The sequence below is a fragment of the Pagrus major genome, chromosome 7 (assembly GCF_040436345.1).
Source record: "Pagrus major chromosome 7, Pma_NU_1.0".
In the NCBI taxonomy this organism is placed as follows: Eukaryota; Metazoa; Chordata; class Actinopteri; order Spariformes; family Sparidae; genus Pagrus; species Pagrus major.
In genome coordinates, this window is record NC_133221.1 from 2,539,592 (window position 1) to 2,552,063 (window position 12,472).

General features: G+C 40.9%; 1 protein-coding gene across 1 annotated transcript; it reads right to left on the bottom strand.

Annotated features, from left to right (window-relative positions):
* Nucleotides 1–11,351: 11,351 nt before the first annotated feature.
* LOC140999295 (ladderlectin-like) lies at nt 11,352–12,128 on the bottom strand. The gene is made up of 4 exons (XM_073469625.1): nt 12,114–12,128; nt 11,810–11,944; nt 11,612–11,723; nt 11,352–11,416 (listed from the first exon to the last, which is right to left on the bottom strand). Exons 1-4 carry the CDS (start codon nt 12,126–12,128, stop codon nt 11,352–11,354), a joined length of 327 nt encoding a protein of 108 aa, XP_073325726.1.
* Between the last annotated feature and the right edge of the window lie 344 nt (nt 12,129–12,472).

Here is a 12,472-nt window from a genome sequence, read left to right on the forward strand (position 1 = left end):
ATATTCTCACCTCTGACATCCATGCAGACCGCCCAAAGGCGACTTTTACAATCAACGTCGTTCCATCGTCCACCATCACCATAAATCGCTGTGCAGTGGTCTCTACTGTTTTGGTTGTCTGGTTGTCCAGTCTGCCACTGTCTGAACTCAGTCTCCCCGTCTTTGTAGAAACTGGTGTCTGACAGTGACCACCTCCAGCTGTTCACGTCATCATACAGCCCGATCCAGACCTCCTGAAAGCAATATTTTAATATATCTTTCTTTAGCCTCACATTTATTACACGGCAACACAATATACACTCAAAAGTTAATCTGAGGCTTCAGCAGTCTGAGTGACACAGATCCAGTTCATATCCTCCAAAGTGACAGGCTTTCTAATACAACATTCCCTCCTTTTGTTTCCATCCACTGCAGCTCAACAGGGACACTCAGTCTGGTGAAACACAACGAGGGAGTTTTATATGAAAAACACTTCACAGCCCGATTCTAAAAGAGTTGGGACGCTGTGTAGAATAAAGACACAATGCAAACATTTGCAAAGAACTGACTTCAGTCCTGCTGCTCCTGAGCTCATGTAGTCAAATCATTTATACAATCATGTGTTTGACGACCTCGCCCCATCCTTGCTTGTGAACGACTGAGCCTTTGGAGGACGCCCCTTTCATACCCGATTATGATACGATCACCTGTTACCGATGAACCTGTTCACCTGTGGAAGCTTCCAACACAACAACTTTCAGGCTTTTGTTGCCCCGTCACAATTTGTTTGAAACGCGTCGCTTCAGAATAGACATATATTTACACAAATCAGTGAAGTTGAACATGAAATAAATAAATTGTCTTTGTACTGTTTTAAATTGAGTTTATGTCAAAAAGGATCAGCAAATTATCACATTCCCCGATTCTGTTTAATTTGTATTTTACACAACGTCCCAACTTCTTTGGAAAGAGCGTTGTATACATATATAGACATATGTAGACATATAGTCTATGAGTACATTTCATATTGTAAACAAATAAATATGAGGCATTTTCTAGAGGTAGAGGTAGGAGTAGTTTAGATTCAAGCAGCACCTTAATCAGACACCAGATTAAAGTGCTGCTTACAATGTCCTTCTGAGAAGTAGTGGAGTAGAAGTACAGAGTGGCATTAAATGGAAATACTCAAGTACAAGTACAGTACCTCAAAATGTTACTTCAAAATGTATCTACTGACTTTACACCAATGTGGAAGTGCAAAACTTTCAACCTGCGTGTCATTTACATGTTTGTCAAAAATGGCTTTGAGATTAAAGAAAGACATCAGTGAACTCACAGTTTTGAACACTTGGTTTTTATCTGCGGTGTCGATCAGGATCCTCACGTCCTCCATGTTGTCTATAGTTGCCAGGTCAGTGTATTTCTCTCTGCAGTACCTCTGAGCTTCAGTCATGGTCTTCAGGTCAGAAACAAAATGGTACTGACGAGGGACATGTGATGAGACAGCACTCAGCCCTGTAGAGACAGACATGCATACTGGTGACATTTGGGTGAAACATGACTTCTATGAATCATCTGGACTTTGTCACGTTGCATTTCAGTGTATTCAGGTGTGTCGTTGTCTCTGTCAGTAAAATCAGCTGTGGAATGTAACAAAGTCATTTACTTAAGTACTGTACTTAAACTAGTGACAGGGTTGGGGGTGTCTGTTGACACTTTAAGGACAATTTGCAGTATTTCTGTTTATGTAACTTTATATTTCTACTCCATTACATTTCACTGTAATATCAGACTTTTACTGCAGCACATTTAATTGTTATTCAGATGAAGATTTTAGTCTAAAGACACATGACAACCTGAAATACAATAAAATACATAGTTATATATTACACCAGTGTTTCTCTGGGACGTCCCAGTAACTCAAGTGGTAGAGCATGCGTCTCATGCACAGAGGCTGATCATTAAAGGGGCACTGCGTAGTTTTGGAGAAGAAATTCTTTTAAAAAATAGATATTTAAAAAACTAATGAGGTAATAATACAAACTCAGAAATATTTATCTTTTCCATCAGTGAATAAACAAGCTGGTCTCAGAGGAGAATAAGGTCCCAGAACACTGTTTGAAGCTAGAGAGGTGGCAGGGTCCGCCACATATAAACAAAGTAAAACAGTATAAAACAGCAGAGGGAGGGGCCCCACAAACAACACACACACACACACACACACACAGAGAAAAGAGGAACTGTAGACCAGAATAGACGAGATGATCAGATATGATTTTCATACACTGAGGTACGTGTCAGGCAGCAGGTCTAACAGGTGTCAGGTGACCAGGCCGCTGTACCATCTTCTCTCACACCATGTTTAACACGTATAGAAATCTGACCAACGACAGGCAGAAATCCACATTACTTCTGTGGACAAACCACCAGAATAAAGTGAGTTTCAACTAGAGGTCGACCGATTAATCGGTTTGGCCGATTAATCCGCGCCAATAGGACGTTTTACAAACTATGGGAATCGGCGGAACTTGGCTCCGATAGTGGCCGATGGCTGCAGTTTTTTCCACAGCGCCATAAACTGCTTCTTCCCTGCGCTGCTCTGTCTCCCTGTCGCTCTGATCCCTGAGGGGCGGGGCTGCTCTTCACACAGAGAGAGCAGGGGAGAGAGAGAGACGGGCGTATGCAGCGGCAGAGAGAGGAGAGAAGTGAAGAAGATAACTCGAGACGACCACACGTGTTATTGGAAGTGCAATAAAACCTTCACGAGTTGAAAGTCAACAAACATAACCTCCTTGGCGGAGGCAATAAGTACCACTTGTTCAACAAGCACAAACGTGCATCATATTTCAGCATAAACAGCGACATTTCCACCGGCATGTTTTAGCCTACATGACCACAATTAACAGCTTGTTAAGAACACGCTCAAATGAAAGCTGTCTGTGTGTAGTCTGTTCAGCTTAGTTTGCCATGAATCTTAAAATTTGGCAATTTCTTGTAAACTTTAGCTGCTGGCTGAGACAAACCAGCCCCCCCCCCCCCCCCCCCCCCCCCCGATTTGTTTTCAGATATTACTGAGTTTATATAGTGACTTTGCTGTTGTAAACTTTACTGTTGCTGCAGTGGAAACAATATGTAGTTATATTTGAAATATAAATGAATTCCTGTTCTGAATTTATTCTTTTAAAAAAAGACAATTAAAAATCAAACCATTCTTTAGTATTGATAAAGAACAGGACTGTTAAGAGTTTGGATAAGATAAAGATAAAATCCTAACATACCATCCCTATAGCTGGTTAGTGGTTACAGCCTGACTATGGGAGGATGAGAAAAATCACAGTTCAAATCCCTTCACTATACGCCTTGTTTAACCAGTGTTATTTTGTGATTATTATTTTTTATGGCACACAGTGCCATCACTCACAAAAATGTGAAGGATCACTTAATTTCCCCCCCATTAAAGTGCAACTTAAATCATCCATGTAGATTTGAATAGATATTGAATACATACAAGTTTAAATTAAATATATTAATATTATATAATATTAATTATATATTAATCACATATAATAACATTTCCTGCTCCAAACTAACGTTATTATATCAGCCTTTAAAAATCCACTATCGGTCGACCTCTAATCCACACACCATCCCGCACTCTCCGACCCTCTTCTACCATCCAGCGCTTTGCCCCATCTGCCAACCCAACCACCACGGGGTCAAGAGCTTTCAGCCCATCTGCCTCCAGCCTTTGAACTCTCTCCCACCAGACATTCACACTTCCGACACTATATATATGTATTATTGTACTACTGTATTATTGCACTATGTAATTGCATTTCATATTTATTTATTTAACTTCCACACCAATGTTACCTGATTATATTGTCTGATGTACTGTTGTTATGTTATGTGTGTTTTGTAAGGTGTCCTTGAGTGCTATGAAAGGCACCTTTAAATAAAATGCATTATTATTAATATTATTATTATTACATTTAAAGTACATTTAATTGTTTTTTAGATCAACATTTTACATTAAAGGATGATAAACCTAAAAACAGAACACAACAATACATCATTATATATTAAACCAGGCGTTCCCAACTCTTTGGGCTCGTGACGTCTTTTTAAAAAAACTTCTGTGCTTCAGTTGTGAAGAGTCTTTTACCTTCTAAACTTCTCCCATCGTTTATCAAATCCACTCCTCTCCCACTAAAAAATATAAACACTATACATGAAATATATATATGTATATGTATAATCACTACTTGCCTGATGCAGCCAAGATGAGCAGCAGAACTACGTCCATCTTCACTGGCTCTCTGTTCATTCTGATGTGAGCATTCAGACTCGCATCTGTTGAAATAGCTTAAACAGCTCACAGCGCCTCAGAATCATTTGACGTCATGTGAACAACTATTTGCATTTCATGAAAAGAACACGTCTATTCTGCAGGTATTTTTCCAGGAAATGATTTGTTTAATAGGAAACATGGGAAAAACAGGAGTGTTGGCTGATCCGTCAAAAAAAACCCTCAGTTGTTGTCACGAAACATGTTTGTCACGCACCTTGAAGTCCGGCCTGAGGACTTTGGTGGCTGTAGCCTCGTCAGTGCTACCGTGGGTCATCTCGACAGGAATTATGCGCACAGCTCTTGATTCAAGCTCCAGTTTATTAGCTTGCACACTCAACACAAAGTACAACCACGAAAAGGGTCCGTCTACTGATGTCAATGATATTGACTCTGACTTTGACATCTTTTATCTGTCATTTTCAGATGCCTCCAAATACTGCAACACCCATGAGCCTCAGCTGCGGTTGCCATAGTGAAGAATCCAGTTGTGAACACTCGCCTATAAAGCATTGAGACTGTGACCGTGTTAGCATGGTGACAGTAGCATTTAGCTCAAAGCACTGCTGCTTATTTACAGCCTCTCGTATGCACTCACAATCATTTGAAAGACAACGACTCTTCATTCTGTAGCAGCATAACAATGGTACCTACGATAATCATGGGAATTAAAGGAAGACTGCAAAATATTTCTGGAGACAAAACTTTAGTTTTTTTTTAAAGGACGAAGCAAAAACAATCTTTCAAGTAAACGGACGCAGTAATTCCATATTGAAGCTCGTACTCTTCTGGACGGGTCTTCTTCTTCTCTGTCTCCTCCTCCTCCTTGTGGAAGACCTTTCCATCTGACTGCTTCCTCCAGCTCAGTCTGATGCCTTCACTGACGCCCTGGTCCTTCAGCCTCTGTTTGAGCTGAGATACAAAACATTCACTGTCCTTAATATCTCCAAAACGCGCTTGTTGAGTTACGCCCTGCGTTCTGTGTTAGCAGCTCCCTGCATCCCACGTGACTGATTCAACGATCAGCTTTTTTATAATAATGATGACACGCACGCTGCACTCTTACATCGTTCTCAACGGTCAGCTAAATCACCTGGTTGTTCTGTTTTTTAACGTATGAAATTAGAAAAATTCACCTGCTTCAAGATGTCCTCCATCACAGCAGGGTCGTCCAGATCCAGAGAGGAGCTCTTCTTCAGCAGCCCCACTTTCACCACTTGCTTTGAAACAGAAACTTTAAAAAAGAAAAAGTAAACTTTTGTCATTCTTTAACATGTGGAAGAGAAAAATATGGTCGCTGTTTTATGGTACAACAAAACCTTACTTCAGCTTAGTTTAGCTTAGCATGGACCAGTGTTTTATGAATGAGGCCAGCGCACTAACAACACAAACTACCTCCTGTAGTTGATCACTGCTGCCTGATAACTTCTTCAACGATTCCATGAACATTATCAACATTATGGATGTTGAAATGTATTTTCTATTCCCAGCTCTGTATTTATGGATGTTCATTTTCTCTTCATTTGCTGCTTTTGAGCAGTTTTTCTGCTGTATGTATAAAATAAGCCTAAATTTACATTTAAAAACAGCGTGAATGAAAAGTTACCACTGTAGCAAATGAACGCTCTCTTCAGGTGACAGTTCCAGTCCTCCCATTCTCCAGCGTTGGTAAAGTTCGCCGCCACACAAATCTCCTTCCCACGTCTGTTATTAGGTTCCCTTGGTGTCTGTCTCCAGAACCGAAATGAGGAGTTACGTCCATCCGACCACTTCCAGGAGTCTCTGAAAAGGCCGATCCAGAAGTGTTTTTCTCTGGGTACCAACTCCTTTATGGAGGACAGGCACCGCCACAATCAAAAACAAATAAATGAATAAATAAATGGCTCAGTAAATAAATTATTATCCCATTAAATGCACCAAAAATAATATTAAAAATAAACATAGTCATTAATTACTTTATTAAATCTGACATTCGCTTTTGTATTCACACTCATTTTTTCTTCATAAATTTTTAAATGTCTTTATTTGTATTTTCAGTCTTTATTACTGTATTTCCACAAACTTGTTACCTCCACCGAGAGGGTTATGTTTTTAAATAACGTGTCCGTTGGTTGGTCTGTTGGTTTGTCAGCAGGATTACACAAAAACTACAGAACTGATTTCCACCAAACTTGGATGGAGGACAGGTGTCGGCTCAGAATAGACCCCAGTAACTTTAATTTATCTTTAAATTCATTGAATTTCTCAGCGAATAACGAATCAATCAGGAGCGTTTTGTTGGCTGGTACCTCTGAGTGAGCACAATCTGATGTGAATAAAAGGGACTGTCGGGCCTTGACGGAGGTATGCGCTCTACTGGTTTATGTCTGTGTTTTCTTTTTACATTTCTTTATGTGTTTCTGATTTGTTACATGCATGAGGTGGCTGTGATTCAGAGCCATTCACAGCACAGCAGGGCAGGACCAGGCGGGACAGTCTCAGGATCACCGGGCTGATTTACAGACGCCCCGACCAGGATTCTGATCTGAATCATATTTTGGAGGCCGCTAACTACTTCTAACTGCAACTTTAGCTACCATTAGCTAGTTAGCCGTGTATTCAGCGGTGTTGTTCCCTGAGGGGAGAAGAAACAGCAGCTCTCAATCCTTCATTTCTTCTATCAGGCTACTAAACGCAGCCAGTCGTCTCTGAAATGACATTATTTCAGACTGATCATTGATATGAGCCTCACCAAAATGTGTTTATGTATCGTTGTCTGTTATTGACCTGTCAGTCCAAAGCTCCTGTACCAGAGGTGTAAACAAGCTGTTGCCGGCCTGGCTCCGCTCTGTTGGACCTGACACAGTCAGCCCGGTGTGGCAGGGATTTGCATATCCAACTCTTCCTCCTCTCAGTGCTATGGATAAACAGATGCTAAAAAAAGCTCCACTAGTTCAGTGGAAAACTTGTTTAATTTCCAATGAAATGAAATAGAGAGAGGGGAGGGTGTGAGCTGGGCCAGAGTGCAGCAGCAGGAAAAGAGGGCAGGTAGCAGCGACTTCAATGTGCAGTGGAGCCTCAGTTGTGGGTAAATAAAGCTGCAGCTTCTCAAGACCGAGCTGAAGTCTCCCACGAGCAGCTTCATTACTGCTGGTGAAAGCGAAGGAGTCGAGCACAAACAACTTTGGCCCAGGAGGAAAACACACATCTCCTCTGTTTCCTGACTTCGGTGTGGACACAGAGCAGGAAGAAACAAACGCACAAAGATTTAGTGAGAAGCTACAAAACCACTGAGAAAAACAAAACCAACTAAAAAGGCCTTTCTCTAAGGTTTCCTGCTCAGACATGAGTTGAGTCTCGCAACACAGGCTTGTTTGAGGGGGAGATGGGGGGTGGTCACGGGTCGGCGCAGCCCGCTTGGAGGTGGGCCGGCACACTGCGGCCCTACCAGGCGTGGTTAAACTGGTAATGCAAATCGGCGCTGCATGGATCGACTCAGCAACGCCCAAAGTGACAGTGGAAAAACCCCACAGCGCCCGGAGCTCCGAGTCAGAGCACAGTCACCTGAGAGGAGCTGAACGGCTAACTGAGCTACTGCTAACTACTGTTAGCTGAGCAACAGTTAACGCTGTCAGTCAGGAAACTGTCAGTCTCAGAGTCACTTTCTCTGTGAAATATGAGTCAGTGGATAAAGTTGTATGTTATACAGTCATCAGTGAGGCCTCGCCCCCCCGACACACTCAGCTCTGTGCCGGCTACGGTTTTTTCCAGCCTCATTTGCTTCTCATTTGTGAACAGTTATGTCATCAAATTCAGTGCATTACTCAGTGCATTACTCTATTTAATAATTTTATGAATAATTGTTAAATTGCTTTATACTCCAGCAGAGTGTTTGGTCAGTAACCCACGTCTCTCCTCCTCCTGCTCATGCCGTAAAAGAGAAAATACATTTCCTGGTATCCCTGCCCACACTTGTCATATTGTATCACATGTTGGGGGCAAGCTGGGGAAACCGTCATTAAACCACTGGAGTCTCTGTTTAAACAAACCTAAAAATCTATTCAATATCACCACAGTAGGATTTTGGGAAAAGCATAATCTTCTGAGCTTTGAGAGTTTTAAACTATTTGCAGATTTGTGCCTCATGTACAGAACTTTAAATGGTTTGGCGCCACCTCCGTTAGTAGATTCATCATGCAAGTGTGGTGACGTGAAGAGGAGGGAGGCGAACGCTAACTGCAGAACAGACAGGAAGTGGGCTTACAGCAGCTTTGACAAATGTTTTTCCTCATCGTTAGAAATGATCAGTTTTGTTTCACATCAAAATACAAATGTGGCCTCAACACATAACTGTATACTTTTGAATTTACAAAGGCTGGGATTGTTTGTTTCAGCACTAGTACGTCAACCTTATGCAGAGATATCTCTATATTTCAAAATGTTTACCATCATCTTCCTTTTTCACATCCAGACCACAGATAAGCCTCTGTGAGGTGAAACAGCCCAACATGGCCTCAGAGCTACTTACATTGGCATGTGTAGGCCACCTCCAGGTACTTATAGGTGCCGACATATTTGTTTTTATGACAGGTGTGTTGCACCAAATGGAACAAAAAACAACATGATGTTGCTTCAATCAAAGATGCACGAGGACATTTTGGACTTTATTGTGCCTACCTCCTCCTGAGGACGTCCACAGTGCCCTGCTGAGAGCACTTTGTGTTGGTGAGCTGTTGTGGAGGTCTTCCCTCACTGCAGGTCTCTCTGTCTGCACGTCCATACAGAGCTGCCTGCACACCGATCACACCGCCATCTGTTACAGACAGTGAAAGCAAAAAATAAGACTGAAAGAGTGACAGTATTTAGTGGATATAAGAAACTATGATCTATGACAATGGACTTGTTTTTGTCATAAAATACGAAAATTAAAAGAACATTTTTGGTACGCAGCAACTTCCTTTATCCAACCCACAGAGCTCTGATCCTACATATGATCAGGAAAATAAATGTCACTGGGAAATATTCAACTAGGTTCCTGTAGAAAGTCTCTGTATGCCTCGACATGGATTGATTGGTTTATTTAGGTCGTCCAACACCAAATGTACTGTTGGTTGTGGTTAGAAAGCTTTAGCATTGAGTCGTATCAGCACTTAGATTTACCATGACCCTGATGACTGAGAACCTTCATCAACAGTACTTTTTATTCCACTACATTTGTCTGGCAGCTGAGTTACTTCTCAGGTTACAATATTACATCCCCTTCCTGTCCAGTAAAAACCATGCATCTACAGATGTTCTGATTTTGTATGTTTGTGATAAACTGAGGGTTGAAGTGATCCTTGATGAGTCCAGAAAATTCTCCTCTTATGGAGCTAAAAACCTCTTTAAAAACCCTCTAGATGAGCTGGAATCACCATCACAAACTGAAAACAGGCTGCTTTTCTGACTTTTTCAGAAATATGTGGTTCTCAAAGGACAGGTTTATAAACTGTTACGTGTGTGTGGGTGGATTATTAATTTGCACTGCGCTGCCTTAGGCCCTCATTCATACAGAATCATTGTGTTTATGAAATTAACTTATTTAGAGAAAATACTTCAGTCAGAGTTGTGAATAAAAGCTTGTGATGTCAAAATTTGCATTTTAAATTACAACTTGGGCTATTTAAGACTATATGCTGTTTACAGCTAACAGGGGCAGTTACAGGTCATCTGCAGACTTATGTTGAGTTAGAAAAATTAAGGTGAGATAAACAGATAAATAATTCAGTGTGTTCGGACTCGTATAGATCAATGACAGAAGCACTTGCAGAGCTTCTGACAGCTTGGGGGTAAAACAAAAATCAGGTTATAGCCTTTCAAAAGAGCCCAAAACCATGTCTGTACTCCAAATGGTTCAACAACAGCTTTGAATTAACTTTGGGCTAGACGGGGACCGACGTTTTAAGATAATACTACATCCATGTCCAGGAATGGTAACAGCTGAAGTGGATTTTAATGATAATACTGTAAACAGTACGTTTTGGATGCAGTACTTTTACTTGTAGTTGAAAATACTCACAGTGTGGTATTCATACTTTCACTTAAAGCCCCCTCCAGTCAGTTTTTATTCCTGTCTAAAGGTCGACGTTCTTCCTCAAACAGAGAATACGTGGTTAGCAGTCATAAATAGTTATCACCATCATAACCAGACTGCCCTTATAGCTACGTCAACATCACTAGCATGGATTAGCAACAGCATCGATATTGGCATGGACAAGCAGCATGAGTATTAGCAGGGATAGTGCTCGCTGTCACTCAAACTGAAGTTCTTCTTGTGTATTGAGGAGCTGCAGAGTTTATTCATGGTCAAACTGTAACCTGTACTGTACATTTACTGCCACTAGACAACTTATCTGCTGAATATATTATTCCATATTAGCAACAGCTTAAATTTAGTGACTGAGCACAAAATTATGTGATTTGTCTGAAAATATTTGCCTCATCAACACTGCCAAGAAAGGACTCAGAAATATCATAAAAATATCAAAATACAATGGAGGGGGGCTGTAAGTTAAAAATACTTTTTACATCTCTGCTGTGAGTTTTGTCTGTCAAAGTGTGTCTGATAGTTTCACCTCTCTGACAGTAAGTGTGACAGTCTGGTCACCAAATACAAGTCTTCCACAAACACACACACACACAAACAACATTACAGAAACACGTTATGCTTAAAGATTATTTTTATTTCAGTGTATTTTTGTTTTTTGTATTGATTACGATTGAGATTAAAGATAGTGAATATATGACAGTAAATGAGAAAAATCACAAGAAAAATCATTTTGTCCCGCTCACTTGAGAGCAAGTTTTTAAATCATAGTTTAGTGAGGCAATTTCCTATGCTGCCATTTACTGATCTGGTGGTATTTTGATTTGAAACATTAAATGAAAAGTGAATCATCAGAGAAAGTTTGCTACTATTTAAGTGTAACATCAAAGAAAAGTAACGTCGTCGTGGTGGAAGTGGCATCATCTCGGTACACATGAGGGCAGATGGAGGATGGAGGCATCAACGTCTCCTCACACAAACAGAAGGCAACCTGGAGCGACAATTTAAATCATTCCAATAGCGCCCTGTAAAAGGAAAAGAGTCGCTGAGTACAAGAGCACAAACGTATTTGCAGTTAATGACTTGTCGAACTGATCAGAGTGCATTTAAATATAATGCTTGTTCTGCAGAAAAATTAAGAATACATGAAAACACAATTTTCATCCATGTTTCTTCTCAATAAAAAATACCATTAAGAAGTTTAGAAATAATATTCGTACCTCCGAAGTTGATGTTGGTACAGTCTTCTCTTCCCCATCTGTTGTTGGGCTCCGTGCGAGCCCAGCGACGGAAGACGACCCTCGACCCATCAGTCCACATCCACCTTCGCTCCTGGAAGAGAAAGCTGATTGCTGAACAGCTGCATTGATTGCAGGTTACAGATTTGTCTGTAGTCTACAAGTGTAAAAAGGACTCACCTGAATTGCATCAGTCAGCCCAATCCAGGCCCACACATAAGAGCGACAGGCTCTTTTAATCATTCTCCTAACTACTAAGTTTTCCCAGTAGCTGTGGATTGAGGCCAGGTTCCCACCAAGACGAATGCAGTTGCGCTGATGGAGGAGACGGTGGAAGAAAACAGAGACACAAAATCAATATGGAACATGTGAGAGCATGTACGCAGAGAAGAATAACAGAGGAGAGAAATACAAACAGGTTCTGAAAAGCTAAAACGTGATCATCGACTACCTGAAGGCCAATAAAGAGCGATTAACTACACACCTCTGCATCAGCCATCGTCAGTCTTCTGGTTTGAACGATGAAACAGCGCGAGCCAATCCGAGTCCAACGACGAGGACAGGCTGCAACACAGTTTTCATGTTAGACAGACTAATATAACAGGATGAGGCTCTAATCTGAGTCAGAAGTGTTACATCATATTCACTGGGGTTGACAAGACACTACAGGTGAATACGAAAATAATTTAACTGATAGACATCACCATGAAACTTCCACAGTTGATTACTAACATTAACGTTGAAATATGTCAGAATTTTTGTTTTAAACCATTCAAATATTAACTAAAGTTATTAACAGAAAGTGAAATAATGTTGACGGTTGTCTGGCTAGCTTCACGGCTA

What these genes read in the sequence shown, in the direction of transcription:
- LOC140999295 (XM_073469625.1), bottom strand. An exon ending in GGCTGACTGATGCAATTCAG is followed by an intron (nt 11,724 to 11,809) that starts GTGAGTCCTTTT and finishes TTTCTCTTCCAG; the next exon opens with GAGCGAAGGTGGATGTGGAC. An exon ending in TACCAACATCAACTTCGGAG is followed by an intron (nt 11,417 to 11,611) that starts GTACGAATATTA and finishes TTCCTTTTACAG; the next exon opens with GGCGCTATTGGAATGATTTA.